The sequence below is a fragment of the Salvelinus alpinus genome, unplaced genomic scaffold (assembly GCF_045679555.1).
Source record: "Salvelinus alpinus unplaced genomic scaffold, SLU_Salpinus.1 scaffold_42, whole genome shotgun sequence".
NCBI lineage: Eukaryota > Metazoa > Chordata > Actinopteri > Salmoniformes > Salmonidae > Salvelinus > Salvelinus alpinus.
This window is the reverse complement of record NW_027255983.1, coordinates 629,830-649,052: the sequence shown is the minus strand read 5'-3', so window position 1 is coordinate 649,052 and position 19,223 is coordinate 629,830. Positions and strand designations below refer to the sequence as shown.

The following is a 19,223-nucleotide window of genomic DNA, read 5'->3' as shown; positions in this document are numbered from 1 at the left end:
GGTGTCTAGTGGAGGACATAACCAGTGGTGTCTAGAGGAGGACATAACCAGTGGTGACTAGTGGAGGACATAACCAGTGGTGTCTAGTGGAGGACGTAACCAGTGGTGTCTAGAGGAGGACGTAACCAGTGGTGTCTAGTGGAGGACATAACCAGTGGTGTCTAGTGGAGGACATAACCAGTGGTGTCTAGTGGAGGACATAACCAGTGGTGTCTAGTGGAGGACATAACCAGTGGTGTCTAGTGGAGGACGTAACCAGTGGTGTCTAGTGGAGGACGTAACCAGTGGTGTCTAGTGGAGGACGTAACCAGTGGTGTCTAGTGGAGGACGTAACCAGTGGTGTCTAGTGGAGGACATAACCAGTGGTGACTAGTGGAGGACATAACCAGTGGTGTCTAGTGGAGGACAGTGGTGTCTAGTGGAGGACAGTGGTGTCTAGTGGAGGACATAACCAGTGGTGTCTAGTGGAGGACATAACCAGTGGTGACTAGTGGAGGACAGTGGTGTCTAGTGGAGGACATAACCAGTGGTGTCTAGTGGAGGACATAACCAGTGGTGTCTAGTGGAGGACATAACCAGTGGTGACTAGTGGAGGACAGTGGTGTCTAGTGGAGGACATAACCAGTGGTGTCTAGTGGAGGACATAACCAGTGGTGTCTAGTGGAGGACATAACCAGTGGTGTCTAGTGGAGGACATAACCAGTGGTGTCTAGTGGAGGACATAACCAGTGGTGTCTAGTGGAGGACATAACCAGTGGTGTCTAGTGGAGGACGTAACCAGTGGTGTCTAGTGGAGGACATAACCAGTGGTGTCTAGTGGAGGACATAACCAGTGGTGTCTAGTGGAGGACATAACCAGTGGTGTCTAGTGGAGGACATAACCAGTGGTGTCTAGTGGAGGACATAACCAGTGGTGTCTAGTGGAGGACATAACCAGTGGTGTCTAGTGGAGGACATAACCAGTGGTGTCTAGTAGAGGACGTAACCAGTGGTGTCTAGTGGAGGACATAACCAGTGGTGTCTAGTGGAGGACATAACCAGTGGTGTCTAGTGGAGGACGTAACCAGTGGTGTCTAGTGGAGGACGTAACCAGTGGTGTCTAGTGGAGGACGTAACCAGTGGTGTCTAGTGGAGGACATAACCAGTGGTGTCTAGTGGAGGACGTAACCAGTGGTGTCTAGTGGAGGCCAGTGGTGTCTAGTGGAGGACATAACCAGTGGTGTCTAGTGGAGGACATAACCAGTGGTGTCTAGCGGAGGACATAACCAGTGGTGTCTAGCGGAGGACGTAACCAGTGGTGTCTAGAGGAGGACATAACCAGTGGTGTCTAGTGGAGGACATAACCAGTGGTGTCTAGTGGAGGACATAACCAGTGGTGTCTAGTGGAGGACATAACCAGTGGTGTCTAGTGGAGGACATAACCAGTGGTGTCTAGTGGAGGACGTAACCAGTGGTGTCTAGTGGAGGACGTAACCAGTGGTGTCTAGTGGAGGACGTAACCAGTGGTGTCTAGTGGAGGACATAACCAGTGGTGTCTAGTGGAGGACGTAACCAGTGGTGTCTAGTGGAGGACGTAACCAGTGGTGTCTAGTGGAGGACGTAACCAGTGGTGTCTAGTGGAGGACGTAACCAGTGGTGTCTAGTGGAGGACGTAACCAGTGGTGTCTAGTGGAGGCCAGTGGTGTCTAGTGGAGGACGTAACCAGTGGTGTCTAGTGGAGGACGTAACCAGTGGTGTCTAGTGGAGGACATAACCAGTGGTGTCTAGTGGAGGACATAACCAGTGGTGACTAGTGGAGGACAGTGGTGTCTAGTGGAGGACATAACCAGTGGTGTCTAGTGGAGGACATAACCAGTGGTGTCTAGTGGAGGACATAACCAGTGGTGTCTAGTGGAGGACATAACCAGTGGTGTCTAGTGGAGGACATAACCAGTGGTGTCTAGTGGAGGACATAACCAGTGGTGTCTAGTGGAGGACATAACCAGTGGTGTCTAGTGGAGGACGTAACCAGTGGTGTCTAGTGGAGGACGTAACCAGTGGTGTCTAGTGGAGGACGTAACCAGTGGTGTCTAGTGGAGGACGTAACCAGTGGTGTCTAGTGGAGGACATAACCAGTGGTGTCTAGTGGAGGACATAACCAGTGGTGTCTAGTGGAGGACATAACCAGTGGTGTCTAGTGGAGGACATAACCAGTGGTGTCTAGTGGAGGACATAACCAGTGGTGTCTAGTGGAGGACATAACCAGTGGTGTCTAGTGGAGGACGTAACCAGTGGTGTCTAGTGGAGGACGTAACCAGTGGTGTCTAGTGGAGGACGTAACCAGTGGTGTCTAGAGGAGGACGTAACCAGTGGTGTGTCTAGTGGAGGACGTAACCAGTGGTGTCTAGAGGAGGACGTAACCAGTGGTGTCTAGTGGAGGACGTAACCAGTGGTGTCTAGTGGAGGACGTAACCAGTGGTGTCTAGAGGAGGACGTAACCAGTGGTGTCTAGTGGAGGACGTAACCAGTGGTGTCTAGTGGAGGACGTAACCAGTGGTGTCTAGTGGAGGACGTAACCAGTGGTGTCTAGAGGAGGACGTAACCAGTGGTGTCTAGTGGAGGACGTAACCAGTGGTGTCTAGTGGAGGACGTAACCAGTGGTGTCTAGTGGAGGACGTAACCAGTGGTGTCTAGTGGAGGACATAACCAGTGGTGTCTAGTGGAGGACATAACCAGTGGTGTCTAGAGGAGGACATAACCAGTGGTGACTAGTGGAGGACGTAACCAGTGGTGTCTAGTGGAGGACGTAACCAGTGGTGTCTAGTGGAGGACGTAACCAGTGGTGTCTAGTGGAGGACGTAACCAGTGGTGTCTAGTGGAGGACGTAACCAGTGGTGTCTAGTGGAGGACGTAACCAGTGGTGTCTAGTGGAGGACGTAACCAGTGGTGTCTAGTGGAGGACGTAACCAGTGGTGTCTAGTGGAGGACGTAACCAGTGGTGTCTAGTGGAGGACGTAACCAGTGGTGTCTAGAGGAGGACGTAACCAGTGGTGTCTAGAGGAGGACGTAACCAGTGGTGTCTAGTGGAGGACATAACCAGTGGTGTCTAGTGGAGGACATAACCAGTGGTGTCTAGTGGAGGACATAACCAGTGGTGTCTAGTGGAGGACATAACCAGTGGTGTCTAGTGGAGGACATAACCAGTGGTGTCTAGTGGAGGACATAACCAGTGGTGTCTAGTGGAGGACATAACCAGTGGTGTCTAGTGGAGGACATAACCAGTGGTGTCTAGTGGAGGACGTAACCAGTGGTGTCTAGTGGAGGACGTAACCAGTGGTGTCTAGTGGAGGACATAACCAGTGGTGTCTAGTGGAGGACATAACCAGTGGTGTCTAGTGGAGGACATAACCAGTGGTGTCTAGTGGAGGACATAACCAGTGGTGTCTAGTGGAGGACGTAACCAGTGGTGTCTAGTGGAGGACGTAACCAGTGGTGTCTAGTGGAGGACGTAACCAGTGGTGTCTAGTGGAGGACGTAACCAGTGGTGTCTAGTGGAGGACATAACCAGTGGTGTCTAGTGGAGGACGTAACCAGTGGTGTCTAGTGGAGGCCAGTGGTGTCTAGTGGAGGACGTAACCAGTGGTGTCTAGTGGAGGACGTAACCAGTGGTGTCTAGTGGAGGACATAACCAGTGGTGTCTAGTGGAGGACATAACCAGTGGTGACTAGTGGAGGACAGTGGTGTCTAGTGGAGGACATAACCAGTGGTGTCTAGTGGAGGACATAACCAGTGGTGTCTAGTGGAGGACATAACCAGTGGTGTCTAGTGGAGGACATAACCAGTGGTGTCTAGTGGAGGACATAACCAGTGGTGTCTAGTGGAGGACGTAACCAGTGGTGTCTAGTGGAGGACGTAACCAGTGGTGTCTAGTGGAGGACGTAACCAGTGGTGTCTAGTGGAGGACGTAACCAGTGGTGTCTAGTGGAGGACGTAACCAGTGGTGTCTAGTGGAGGACGTAACCAGTGGTGTCTAGTGGAGGCCATAACCAGTGGTGTCTAGTGGAGGCCATAACCAGTGGTGTCTAGTGGAGGACATAACCAGTGGTGTCTAGAGGAGGACATAACCAGTGGTGTCTAGTGGAGGACATAACCAGTGGTGTCTAGTGGAGGACATAACCAGTGGTGTCTAGTGGAGGACATAACCAGTGGTGTCTAGTGGAGGACATAACCAGTGGTGTCTAGTGGAGGACATAACCAGTGGTGTCTAGTGGAGGACATAACCAGTGGTGTCTAGTGGAGGACATAACCAGTGGTGTCTAGTGGAGGACATAACCAGTGGTGTCTAGTGGAGGACATAACCAGTGGTGTCTAGTGGAGGACATAACCAGTGGTGTCTAGTGGAGGACATAACCAGTGGTGTCTAGTGGAGGACGTAACCAGTGGTGTCTAGTGGAGGACGTAACCAGTGGTGTCTAGAGGAGGACGTAACCAGTGGTGTCTAGTGGAGGACGTAACCAGTGGTGTCTAGAGGAGGACGTAACCAGTGGTGTCTAGTGGAGGACGTAACCAGTGGTGTCTAGTGGAGGACGTAACCAGTGGTGTCTAGAGGAGGACGTAACCAGTGGTGTCTAGTGGAGGACGTAACCAGTGGTGTCTAGTGGAGGACGTAACCAGTGGTGTCTAGTGGAGGACGTAACCAGTGGTGTCTAGAGGAGGACGTAACCAGTGGTGTCTAGTGGAGGACGTAACCAGTGGTGTCTAGTGGAGGACATAACCAGTGGTGTCTAGTGGAGGACATAACCAGTGGTGTCTAGTGGAGGACATAACCAGTGGTGTCTAGTGGAGGACATAACCAGTGGTGTCTAGAGGAGGACATAACCAGTGGTGACTAGTGGAGGACATAACCAGTGGTGTCTAGTGGAGGACATAACCAGTGGTGTCTAGTGGAGGACGTAACCAGTGGTGTCTAGTGGAGGACGTAACCAGTGGTGTCTAGTGGAGGACGTAACCAGTGGTGTCTAGTGGAGGACATAACCAGTGGTGTCTAGTGGAGGACGTAACCAGTGGTGTCTAGTGGAGGACGTAACCAGTGGTGTCTAGTGGAGGACAGTGGTGTCTAGTGGAGGACGTAACCAGTGGTGTCTAGTGGAGGACGTAACCAGTGGTGTCTAGTGGAGGACGTAACCAGTGGTGTCTAGTGGAGGACGTAAACAGTGGTGTCTAGTGGAGGACGTAACCAGTGGTGTCTAGTGGAGGACGTAACCAGTGGTGTCTAGTGGAGGACGTAACCAGTGGTGTCTAGAGGAGGACGTAACCAGTGGTGACTAGTGGAGGACATAACCAGTGGTGTCTAGTGGAGGACATAACCAGTGGTGTCTAGTGGAGGACATAACCAGTGGTGTCTAGTGGAGGACATAACCAGTGGTGTCTAGAGGAGGACATAACCAGTGGTGTCTAGTGGAGGACATAACCAGTGGTGTCTAGTGGAGGACATAACCAGTGGTGTCTAGTGGAGGACATAACCAGTGGTGTCTAGTGGAGGACATAACCAGTGGTGTCTAGTGGAGGACATAACCAGTGGTGTCTAGTGGAGGACATAACCAGTGGTGTCTAGTGGAGGACATAACCAGTGGTGTCTAGTGGAGGACATAACCAGTGGTGTCTAGTGGAGGACGTAACCAGTGGTGTCTAGTGGAGGACATAACCAGTGGTGTCTAGTGGAGGACGTAACCAGTGGTGTCTAGTGGAGGACGTAACCAGTGGTGTCTAGTGGAGGACGTAACCAGTGGTGTCTAGTGGAGGACGTAACCAGTGGTGTCTAGTGGAGGACGTAACCAGTGGTGTCTAGTGGAGGACGTAACCAGTGGTGTCTAGTGGAGGACGTAACCAGTGGTGTCTAGAGGAGGACGTAACCAGTGGTGTCTAGAGGAGGACGTAACCAGTGGTGTCTAGTGGAGGACATAACCAGTGGTGTCTAGTGGAGGACATAACCAGTGGTGTCTAGTGGAGGACATAACCAGTGGTGTCTAGTGGAGGACATAACCAGTGGTGTCTAGTGGAGGACATAACCAGTGGTGTCTAGTGGAGGACATAACCAGTGGTGTCTAGTGGAGGACATAACCAGTGGTGTCTAGTGGAGGACGTAACCAGTGGTGTCTAGTGGAGGACGTAACCAGTGGTGTCTAGTGGAGGACGTAACCAGTGGTGTCTAGTGGAGGACGTAACCAGTGGTGTCTAGTGGAGGACGTAACCAGTGGTGTCTAGTGGAGGACGTAACCAGTGGTGTCTAGTGGAGGACGTAACCAGTGGTGTCTAGTGGAGGACGTAACCAGTGGTGTCTAGTGGAGGACGTAACCAGTGGTGTCTAGTGGAGGACGTAACCAGTGGTGTCTAGTGGAGGACGTAACCAGTGGTGTCTAGTGGAGGACGTAACCAGTGGTGTCTAGTGGAGGACATAACCAGTGGTGTCTAGAGGAGGACATAACCAGTGGTGACTAGTGGAGGACATAACCAGTGGTGTCTAGTGGAGGACATAACCAGTGGTGTCTAGTGGAGGACATAATCAGTGGTGTCTAGTGGAGGACATAACCAGTGGTGTCTAGTGGAGGACGTAACCAGTGGTGTCTAGTGGAGGACGTAACCAGTGGTGTCTAGTGGAGGACAGTGGTGTCTAGTGGAGGACGTAACCAGTGGTGTCTAGTGGAGGACATAACCAGTGGTGTCTAGTGGAGGACGTAACCAGTGGTGTCTAGTGGAGGACGTAAACAGTGGTGTCTAGTGGAGGACGTAACCAGTGGTGTCTAGTGGAGGACGTAACCAGTGGTGTCTAGTGGAGGACGTAACCAGTGGTGTCTAGAGGAGGACATAACCAGTGGTGACTAGTGGAGGACATAACCAGTGGTGTCTAGTGGAGGACATAACCAGTGGTGTCTAGTGGAGGACGTAACCAGTGGTGTCTAGTGGAGGACATAACCAGTGGTGTCTAGAGGAGGACATAACCAGTGGTGTCTAGTGGAGGACATAACCAGTGGTGTCTAGTGGAGGACATAACCAGTGGTGTCTAGTGGAGGACATAACCAGTGGTGTCTAGAGGAGGACATAACCAGTGGTGTCTAGTGGAGGACATAACCAGTGGTGTCTAGTGGAGGACATAACCAGTGGTGTCTAGTGGAGGACATAACCAGTGGTGTCTAGTGGAGGACATAACCAGTGGTGTCTAGTGGAGGACGTAACCAGTGGTGACTAGTGGAGGACATAACCAGTGGTGTCTAGTGGAGGACATAACCAGTGGTCACTAGTGGAGGACAGTGGTGTCTAGTGGAGGACATAACCAGTGGTGTCTAGTGGAGGACATAACCAGTGGTGTCTAGAGGAGGACATAACCAGTGGTGTCTAGTGGAGGACAGTGGTGTCTAGTGGAGGACAGTGGTGTCTAGTGGAGGACGTAACCAGTGGTGACTAGTGGAGGACATAACCAGTGGTGTCTAGAGGAGGACATAACCAGTGGTGTCTAGTGGAGGACATAACCAGTGGTGTCTAGTGGAGGACATAACCAGTGGTGTCTAGTGGAGGACATAACCAGTGGTGTCTAGTGGAGGACATAACCAGTGGTGTCTAGTGGAGGACATAACCAGTGGTGTCTAGTGGAGGACATAACCAGTGGTGTCTAGTGGAGGACATAACCAGTGGTGTCTAGTGGAGGACATAACCAGTGGTGTCTAGTGGAGGACATAACCAGTGGTGTCTAGTGGAGGACATAACCAGTGGTGTCTAGTGGAGGACATAACCAGTGGTGTCTAGTGGAGGACGTAACCAGTGGTGACTAGTGGAGGACATAACCAGTGGTGTCTAGTGGAGGACATAACCAGTGGTGACTAGTGGAGGACAGTGGTGTCTAGTGGAGGACATAACCAGTGGTGTCTAGTGGAGGACATAACCAGTGGTGTCTAGTGGAGGACATAACCAGTGGTGTCTAGTGGAGGACATAACCAGTGGTGTCTAGTGGAGGACATAACCAGTGGTGTCTAGTGGAGGACATAACCAGTGGTGTCTAGTGGAGGACATAACCAGTGGTGTCTAGTGGAGGACATAACCAGTGGTGTCTAGAGGAGGCCAGTGGTGTCTAGTGGAGGACATAACCAGTGGTGTCTAGAGGAGGACGTAACCAGTGGTGTCTAGTGGAGGACGTAACCAGTGGTGTCTAGTGGAGGACGTAACCAGTGGTGTCTAGTGGAGGACATAACCAGTGGTGTCTAGAGGAGGACATAACCAGTGGTGTCTAGTGGAGGACATAACCAGTGGTGTCTAGTGGAGGACATAACCAGTGGTGTCTAGCGGAGGACATAAGCAGTGGTGTCTAGCGGAGGACATAACCAGTGGTGTCTAGTGGAGGACGTAACCAGTGGTGTCTAGTGGAGGACATAACCAGTGGTGTCTAGTGGAGGACATAACCAGTGGTGTCTAGTGGAGGACGTAACCAGTGGTGTCTAGTGGAGGACGTAACCAGTGGTGTCTAGTGGAGGACGTAACCAGTGGTGTCTAGTGGAGGACAGTGGTGTCTAGTGGAGGACATAACCAGTGGTGACTAGTGGAGGACATAACCAGTGGTGTCTAGTGGAGGACATAACCAGTGGTGACTAGTGGAGGACAGTGGTGTCTAGTGGAGGACATAACCAGTGGTGTCTAGTGGAGGACGTAACCAGTGGTGTCTAGAGGAGGACGTAACCAGTGGTGTCTAGTGGAGGACGTAACCAGTGGTGTCTAGAGGAGGACATAACCAGTGGTGTCTAGTGGAGGACATAACCAGTGGTGTCTAGAGGAGGACATAACCAGTGGTGTCTAGTGGAGGACATAACCAGTGGTGTCTAGAGGAGGACATAACCAGTGGTGTCTAGTGGAGGACATAACCAGTGGTGTCTAGAGGACATAACCAGTGGTGTCTAGAGGAGGACATAACCAGTGGTGACTAGTGGAGGACATAACCAGTGGTGTCTAGTGGAGGACATAACCAGTGGTGTCTAGTGGAGGACATAACCAGTGGTGTCTAGTGGAGGACATAACCAGTGGTGTCTAGTGGAGGACGTAACCAGTGGTGTCTAGTGGAGGACATAACCAGTGGTGTCTAGAGGAGGACATAACCAGTGGTGTCTAGAGGAGGACATAACCAGTGGTGTCTAGTGGAGGACGTAACCAGTGGTGACTAGTGGAGGACATAACCAGTGGTGTCTAGTGGAGGACATAACCAGTGGTGTCTAGTGGAGGACGTAACCAGTGGTGTCTAGTGGAGGACATAACCAGTGGTGTCTAGTGGAGGACGTAACCAGTGGTGTCTAGTGGAGGACGTAACCAGTGGTGTCTAGTGGAGGACGTAACCAGTGGTGTCTAGTGGAGGACGTAACCAGTGGTGTCTAGTGGAGGACATAACCAGTGGTGTCTAGAGGAGGACATAACCAGTGGTGTCTAGTGGAGGACATAACCAGTGGTGTCTAGTGGAGGACATAACCAGTGGTGTCTAGTGGAGGACATAACCAGTGGTGTCTAGTGGAGGACATAACCAGTGGTGTCTAGTGGAGGACATAACCAGTGGTGTCTAGTGGAGGACATAACCAGTGGTGACTAGTGGAGGACATAACCAGTGGTGTCTAGTGGAGGACATAACCAGTGGTGTCTAGTGGAGGACGTAACCAGTGGTGTCTAGTGGAGGACGTAACCAGTGGTGTCTAGTGGAGGACATAACCAGTGGTGTCTAGTGGAGGACGTAACCAGTGGTGTCTAGTGGAGGACGTAACCAGTGGTGTCTAGTGGAGGACGTAACCAGTGGTGTCTAGTGGAGGACATAACCAGTGGTGTCTAGTGGAGGACATAACCAGTGGTGTCTAGTGGAGGACATAACCAGTGGTGTCTAGTGGAGGACGTAACCAGTGGTGTCTAGTGGAGGACATAACCAGTGGTGTCTAGTGGAGGACATAACCAGTGGTGTCTAGTGGAGGACATAACCAGTGGTGTCTAGTGGAGGACATAACCAGTGGTGTCTAGTGGAGGACGTAACCAGTGGTGTCTAGTGGAGGATGAATGAACGGGCGTCAGCCATCGAGAATTGAACCTCGCTGATTATTGAGCTTGGACGCTTCCATTGGACGTGACACAATGTGAGCACAACACAGCGAAGCATCTTTCATTGATTTCAAAGGAAGTGTTTGCTCAACGGTTGATGGCGAATGCCGGACGCCCGATGGCCATGGCGTAGCCGGACCGTAACTACACAGACTTCCCTTCCTGCCTCTACGGGGAGAAAAACCCCTCTCATCCAAGAACTTCAGGATACGGACGACACGGCAGCTAGCTTGGCTTCCTTTCCAAGCTGTCCTCTAAATACAATATAGGGACCTTTCTTAACTATCTTCAAGAAGTCTTCCTCAACCATGTTTAGGGCAATAAAATGACTGAAACAGAACAGAAACGGAAGTAACTATCCCCCCCCCCCCACAGAAGTACTGACAGAAAAAGTCACAACAATGAAAGAATTCTCTAGTTGGTGAATTCACTTGACAGTGGGTGAATTCCAACGCATGTGATTGAACTTGTGTTCTTTAGAAGGAGTCTGATTGGTGGCTGGAGCATCCTGCTGGGCCTGCAGAGGAATGGAAAGAGCTGCATCGGTGGCTCTGTACTGCGTGGGGTTACTGGCAGTCAGTCAGTACGTCAGAGTGAGAGAGAGAGAGGAGACTTTTCCTTCTTCCACCCCTCTCTGTGCTGGCTCCAACAGGGCCCTTCCCCTCCCAGCCAGTCACTTGTGTCCAGGAAGAGGAACCAGAGCCTGGCCAGCGGGGGCTGGTTAGTGGTGGTGATTAGGGAAGCCTGCAGCGGGGCCCACCCTGAGTTCACTGACCTCTCTGCTCAGGGCCTCACACACAGGAAGAGATGTGAGTGACACACGGACGGAAGATACACAGTGTATGTACGTACACACACACACACACACACCCCACCCTGAACACAACAGCTGGTCAGCTGATGGCTCACGAGACAGAGGAAGGTTATGACAGTGCTGCTTCTGTTACTACAGATCATTGTATACAGGCTGAGTTACTCATTTCACATTCACCCTTTAAATCCCCAACACTAAATACAGTACTGTACAGTAGGGATCTCATTAGAAATTCACCATCTTCGTTATACAGTTCCCAGCATTCATACTCTGCACAATGACATCACAGCACTGTGCTGAGTGAGAGAACTGAGCTGCTTCACACACACACACAACATCATGTCCCCTATGTCACGGTGTCCACTTCAGACAGCAGTAATTCAAACAGGATAGACCAGGTCACCTGATGTTAAACTAGACTACTGCTGCTGTGTCTGTAGAAGAGAGTAGAGCTGGCCTATAACGTGCTTCCTCTCTGCTCTCTGAGCGACTGTCTTCCTGTTCAGAGAAGAAAAATATATATATACACTTCTCACTTCCTGTTTCATTCAGGAAGATTCTCCTCGCCGCTTCGCGTGACGCTCCCACCGACCGGACTGACACAATTCAACAGACCTTGTCCTCCGTGACGCTCCCACCGACCGGACTGACACAATTCAACAGACCTTGTCCTCCGAGACGCTCCCACCGACCGGACTGACACAATTCAACAGACCTTGTCCTCCGTGACGCTCCCACCGACCGGACTGACACAATTCAACAGACCTTGTCCTCCGTGACGCTCCCACCGACCGGACTGACACAATTCAACAGACCTTGTCCTCCGTGACGCTCCCACCGACCGGACTGACACAATTCAACAGACCTTGTCCTCCGTGACGCTCCCACCGACCGGACTGACACAATTCAACAGACCTTGTCCTCCGTGACGCTCCCACCGACCGGACTGACACAATTCAACAGACCTTGTCCTCCGTGACGCTCCCACCGACCGGACTGACACAATTCAACAGACCTTGTCCTCCGTGACGCTCCCACCGACCGGACTGACACAATTCAACAGACCTTGTCCTCCGTGACGCTCCCACCGACCGGACTGACACAATTCAACAGACCTTGTCCTCCGTGACGCTCCCACCGACCGGACTGACACAATTCAACAGACCTTGTCCTCCGTGACGCTCCCACCGACCGGACTGACACAATTCAACAGACCTTGTCCTCCGTGACGCTCCCACCGACCGGACTGAAACAATTCAACAGACCTTGTCCTCCGTGACGCTCCCACCGACCGGACTGAAACAATTCAACAGACCTTGTCCTCCGTGACGCTCCCACCGACCGGACTGAAACAATTCAACAGACCTTGTCCTCCGTGACGCTCCCACCGACCGGACTGACACAATTCAACAGACCTTGTCCTCCGTGACGCTCCCACCGACCGGACTGACACAATTCAACAGACCTTGTCCTCCGTGACGCTCCCACCGACCGGACTGACACAATTCAACAGACCTTGTCCTCCGTGACGCTCCCACCGACCGGACTGACACAATTCAACAGACCTTGTCCTCCGTGACGCTCCCACCGACCGGACTGACACAATTCAACAGACCTTGTCCTCCGTGACGCTCCCACCGACCGGACTGACACAATTCAACAGACCTTGTCCTCCGTGACGCTCCCACCGACCGGACTGACACAATTCAACAGACCTTGTCCTCCGTGACGCTCCCACCGACCGGACTGACACAATTCAACAGACCTTGTCCTCCGTGACGCTCCCACCGACCGGACTGACACAATTCAACAGACCTTGTCCTCCGTGACGCTCCCACCGACCGGACTGACACAATTCAACAGACCTTGTCCTCCGTGACGCTCCCACCGACCGGACTGACACAATTCAACAGACCTTGTCCTCCGTGACGCTCCCACCGACCGGACTGACACAATTCAACAGACCTTGTCCTCCGTGACGCTCCCACCGACCGGACTGACACAATTCAACAGACCTTGTCCTCCGTGACGCTCCCACCGACCGGACTGACACAATTCAACAGACCTTGTCCTCCGTGACGCTCCCACCGACCGGACTGACACAATTCAACAGACCTTGTCCTCCGTGACGCTCCCACCGACCGGACTGAAACAATTCAACAGACCTTGTCCTCCGTGACGCTCCCACCGACCGGACTGACACAATTCAACAGACCTTGTCCTCCGTGACGCTCCCACCGACCGGACTGACACAATTCAACAGACCTTGTCCTCCGTGACGCTCCCACCGACCGGACTGACACAATTCAACAGACCTTGTCCTCCGTGACGCTCCCACCGACCGGACTGACACAATTCAACAGACCTTGTCCTCCGTGACGCTCCCACCGACCGGACTGACACAATTCAACAGACCTTGTCCTCCGTGACGCTCCCACCGACCGGACTGACACAATTCAACAGACCTTGTCCTCCACAGGAAACAGGAAACACAGGAGGGCAAGCCAAATGGCCCCCTATTCACTAGTGCACTACTTTTGACCAGGGCCCACAGGGCTGTCAGACACAGACTAACCTAGTAGTGGATTCTATCAATCTATTTCTGTCACTCAGTAGCCCGAATCAAATTAAGATGTTTGTACCTTCTCACCTTTCTCTCTTGAATTGGCTTTGGGGGAGTAGGGGAACAGGCCAACTGTGGCAAATATGTTGACATGACAGACTAAACAGCAGACTGGCTGAAGTGTCTTAGCTACTCTATATGACCAAAAGGTATGTGGACAGCTGCTCGTCAAACATCTCATTCCAACATCATGGGCATTAATATGGAGTTGGTTCCCTCTTTGCTGCTATAACAGCCTCCACTCTTCAGGGAAGGCTTTCCACTAGATGTTGGAACATTGCTGCTATAACAGCCTCCACTCTTCTGGGAAGGCTTTCCACTAGATGTTGGAACATTGCTGCTATAACAGCCTCCACTCTTCTGGGAAGGCTTTCCACTAGATGTTGGAACATTGCTGCTATAACAGCCTCCACTCTTCTGGGAAGGCTTTCCACTAGATGTTGGAACATTGCTGCTATAACAGCCTCCACTCTTCTGGGAAGGCTTTCCACTAGATGTTGGAACATTTCTGCGGGGACTTGCTTCCATTCAGCCATAAGAGCATTAGTGAGATCGGGGCACTGATATTGGGCGATTAGGCCTGGCTCGCAGTCGGCGTTCCAATTCATCTGAAAGGTGTTCGTTGGGGTTGAGTTCAGGGCCCTGTGCAGGCCAGTCAAGTTCTTCCACACCGATTTCGACAAACCATTTCGAGATACCTCGCTGTATACCTCGCTATATGCACGGGGGCATTGTCATGCTGAAACAGGAAAGGGCCTTCCCTAAATTGTTGCTACAAAGTTGGAAGCACAGAATCGTCTACAATGTCATTGTATGCTGTAGTGTTACGATTTCCCTTCACTGGAAATAACCAGCCTCGATTTTATACACGTCAGCAACGGGTGTGGCTGAAATAGACGAATCCACTCATTTGAAGGGGTGTCCACATACGTTTATATATATATAGTTTAATCTGAGGGTAGTGCAACTTTCTATATTAGTCTTAGTCAGCCAGTAGTGATTGGTGACAAAAGCTGAATAATATATCTCTCTATGACTCTACAAAACTTTAAAACATTTAAATCAAGCAATCTTAAACAGATCGCCTCACTAAATACTAATTTGGGACCTAACAACAGTTAAAAAGCTTTTGTTTCTATTCAACAGAGTCTCAAAGCTCCATGTTAATGATGTTTATATTCAACAGAGTCTCAAAGCTCCATATTGATGATGTTTATATTCAACAGAGTCTCAAAGCTCCATGTTAATGATGTTTATATTCAACAGAGTCTCAAAGCTCCATGTTGATGATGTTTATATTCAACAGAGTCTCAAAGCTCCATGTTGATGATGTTTATATTCAACAGAGTCTCAAAGCTCCATGATGATGTTTATATTCAACAGTCTCAAAGCTCCATGATGATGTTTATATTCAACAGAGTCTCAAAGCTCCATGTTAATGATGTTTATATTCAACAGTCTCAAAGCTCCATGTTGATGATGTTTATATTCAACAGAGTCTCAAAGCTCCATGATGATGTTTATATTCAACAGAGTCTCAAAGCTCCATGTTGATGTTTATATTCAACAGAGTCTCAAAGCTCCATGTTGATGATGTTTATATTCAACAGAGTCTCAAAGCTCCATGTTGATGATGTTTATATTCAACAGAGTCTCAAAGCTCCATGTTGATGATGTTTATATTCAACAGAGTCTCAAAGCTCCATGATGATGTTTATATTCAACAGAGTCCCAAAGCTCCATGATGATGATGTTTCTATTCAACAGAGTCCCAAAGCTCCATGTTGCCATTGTTTATATTCAATTCAACAGAGTCCCAGGGTGAGCCTTAGAGCAGACCCAGGTCTGCGTCCCAAATGGCCTACACAGTGCACTACTTTTGACCAGAGCCATACGGTACTCCATTCAGAAGTAGTGCACTATAAAAGGGAATAGGGCGTCATTTGGGACACAGCCTCCAGTCTGAAGTAATGAACACCTTCCTGGCATTCTATTCTACTCACAGGAATGACCTCAGAGTTGGTACCCTTTCACTTCATTAACGACGAGAGTGAGATCAGACAACTGCTGCTTTTTTCTTCTTCTGTTGGCCTCGTTCACAAACAATACAGACTAACGTTTTGATGAATGACGACGACCAATGAGGATCAGTTGTTTGGGAGTAACGGTGACTTAGTTTTCAAGACAGAGTAGAAAGTGATGTCGAACGTTCAGAAAAGTGTTGTTGTGTGTGTGTGTGTGTGTGTGTGTGTGTGTGTGGCACATGGGGATGTGTGAAACCTACTCCTCCGCCTGAAGTGTCTCCACTTGTGCCAGAGAATAGCTCGCTTTTTTTGTGTGGCGCAGAACGGTAAGACGCTTCCCGAGTCCTCGCCAGGTATTGGCCCGAATCGGGAGAAAGTGGTACTCGCTTAGCAAGCAGCATGTGTCCTTTACGTGTGTGTGTGTGTGTGTGTGTGTGTGTGTGTGTGTGTGTGTGTGTGTGTGTGTGTGTGTGTGTGTGTGTGTGTGTGTGTGTGTGTGTGTGTCATCTACACTCAGTTTATTTACGAAGGGGGAAAGTATAAAATGTGTACTATCTCTGAACCTGTGTGTCATAAACACAACCTGGGTGCTTTTCCAATTGATCGTCGTTGAGTTTTAAGTACATACGATGAACACTCCACCCACCCAAAGGTAACTGAAAGTCAAGGAGCAGTGAAGGGGTTTCCCATTTCACACTCAAACGGAAAGTCTAACTGTCATGTCAAAAGAGGATTTCTAATAACACAAGAACCCCCCCACCCCTCAACATAACCATAGTGGTCTGTCTCTCTCTGTGGAGAAATACATCTGGGAAACCCACCTAGTCAAACTACTCCTGAGGTAGAAATACATCTGGGAAACCCACCTAGTCAAACTACTCCTGAGGTAGAAATACATCTGGGAAACCCACCTAGTCAAACTACTCCTGGGGTAGAAATACATCTGGGAAACCCACCTAGTCAAACTACTCCTGAGGTAGAAATACATCTGGGAAACCCACCTAGTCAAACTACTCCTGAGGTAGAAATACATCTGGGAAACCCACCGAGTCAAACTACTCCTGAGGTAGAAATACATCTGGGAAACCCACCTAGTCAAACTACTCCTGAGGTAGAAATACATCTGGGAAACCCACCTAGTCAAACTACTCCTGGGGTAGAAATACATCTGGGAAACCCACCTAGTCAAACTACTCCTGGGGTAGAAATACATCTGGGAAACCCACCTAGTTAAACTACTCCTGGGGTAGAAATACATCTGGGAAACCCACCTAGTCAAACTACTCCTGAGGTAGAAATACATCTGGGAAACCCACCTAGTCAAACTACTCCTGGGGTAGAAATACATCTGGGAAACCCACCTAGTCAAACTACTCCTGAGGTAGAAATACATCTGGGAAACCCACCTAGTCAAACTACTCCTGAGGTAGAAATACATCTGGGAAACCCACCTAGTCAAACTACTCCTGAGGTAGAAATACATCTGGGAAACCCACCGAGTCAAACTACTCCTGAGGTAGAAATACATCTGGGAAACCCACCTAGTCAAACTACTCCTGAGGTAGAAATACATCTGGGAAACCCACCTAGTCAAACTACTCCTGGGGTAGAAATACATCTGGGAAACCCACCTAGTCAAACTACTCCTGGGGTAGAAATACATCTGGGAAACCCACCTAGTTAAACTACTCCTGGGGTAGAAATACATCTGGGAAACCCACCTAGTCAAACTACTCCTGAGGTAGAAATACATCTGGGAAACCCACCTAGTCAAACTACTCCTGAGGTAGAAATACATCTGGGAAACCCACCTAGTCAAACTACTCCTGGGGTAGAAATACATCTGGGAAACCCACCTAGTCAAACTACTCCTGAGGTAGAAATACATCTGGGAAACCCACCTAGTCAAACTACTCCTGAGGTAGAAATACATCTGGGAAACCCACCTAGTCAAACTACTCCTGAGGTAGAAACACATACGTCACCTCCAGTTTAGGGTCCATTTACACCCCCAGAACACAGACACGTCTAACAACATGGACATGTAGGACAGACAATAACTACAGGTAACTGACAAAATAAAGGAAACGCCAACATACAGGGTGTTTATAGGGGCGTTGGGTCACCACCAGCCAGAACGGCTTCAATACACCTCGACATAGATTCTACAAGTGTCTGGAACTCTATTGGAGGGATGAGACATCGTTCTTCCACAAGAAGGTGCATAATTTGGTGTTTTGTTGATGGTGGTGGAAAACACTGGTCTCAGGCTCCGCTCCCCAATCATAAGTGTTCAATTGGGTTGAGATCTGGTGACTGAGACGACCAGGACATATGGTTTACATCATTTTCATACTCATCTAATCATTCAGTGACCACTCGTGCCCTTTGGACGGGGGCATCGTCATCCTATAGGGGCATAGCCATGGTAGCCAAAATAATGACCTGCCCACCCTTATCCTACATGACCCTAAGCATGATGGATTGTTAATTGCTTAATTAACTTCCGGGAACCACACCTGTGTTTCAATATACTTTGTATCCCTCATTTACTCAAGTGTTTCCATTATTTTGGCAGTTACCTGTATACTGTTATGTTCTTTGTCTGATAAAACAAAGCCCTGGACAGGAATACTGTCAGTGCCATTCATGAGCCCCCATTACAGCTGACAATCAAACTGTCTGACAGCCAACAGGTCACAAATATGAGCCCGTGAAAATAGATGACAGCTTAGTTTACAAATAAAGAGTTAGCAGGGTGATACACCCAGGGCTACAGTATAAGACATAACAGAGATCTTCAATGTAACAAAACCATTTACTATATCTGAATTGGCACACGATGTAATGCTTCTAGGCCCGTTTCCTGTCGCGAACTCGTCCCACTAAATGTCAACAGCATTCAGTAGATTGGGATATGTAAATGTAGCATTTTCAGCAGCATGCCGTTGTTCAAAAACCCACTCAATTTTAGAAAGAGAAACGGACCTATTGTTGATATGAAGGTAGTGTTGAACGCATCTTCGCTGAATCGGAAGAGAAGACATGTCTTGCCGACACCGCTGTCCCCGATGAGAAGCAATTTAAAAAGGTAATCATAGGTTTTCGCCATCTCTCCACCCTCGCTTCTTCCCGAAATTTGATTGAATGTCTGGACCGTAGCAAACAGTTTGTGGCTGCTATTCGCTGCTGGCTACACCTCTTCGTTACACTAACTAACCATACAGTAACAGTACAGGGGAAAACGAGGCGGCGTTAGTTTAATGACGTTACACAAAATAGGCGGAGCAGAAGCAAGGAACCTAGGACGGAAGCGTGGTAGTCACTGGTTACCACAGCCACAAAGTCATCATTATTTCTAAACACCAGACTATTTCTCAAATGTCTCTTAAAATCAGATTTTAAACCTAACCCACACTACAAATCTTATGTTTAACCCTAAATTAAACGACCAAACAGCTACTTTTTGTTCATTTTTTATATAGCCAATTTTTGTCTGTGGCAACGAGTGACAACCGGAAGCATCCTCTCATCTGGGTTGCCAGATTGAAAGTAATACTGTCACAATGAGGATGCAGACTGAATCAACTGACAAATGTTTAACGATATTATGTAGGTCAAAGTGACGTCATAAACACAAATGGCTGATTTAGATAAGTAATCAAATCCC

The 19,223-nt window shown here is 49.6% G+C and overlaps 1 protein-coding gene across 1 annotated transcript in view; it reads right to left on the bottom strand.

Annotated features, from left to right (window-relative positions):
- rab8b (RAB8B, member RAS oncogene family) overlaps positions 1-18,779 on the bottom strand; it is a 47,000-nt gene extending 28,221 nt beyond the window's left edge. The window contains exon 1 of the mRNA XM_071388567.1: positions 18,542-18,779. Within this exon, the coding sequence (XP_071244668.1) occupies positions 18,542-18,665 (124 nt within the window). The 5' untranslated portion in view covers positions 18,666-18,779. The remainder of the gene's footprint in view (positions 1-18,541) is intronic.
- Positions 18,780-19,223: the final 444 nt, after the last annotated feature.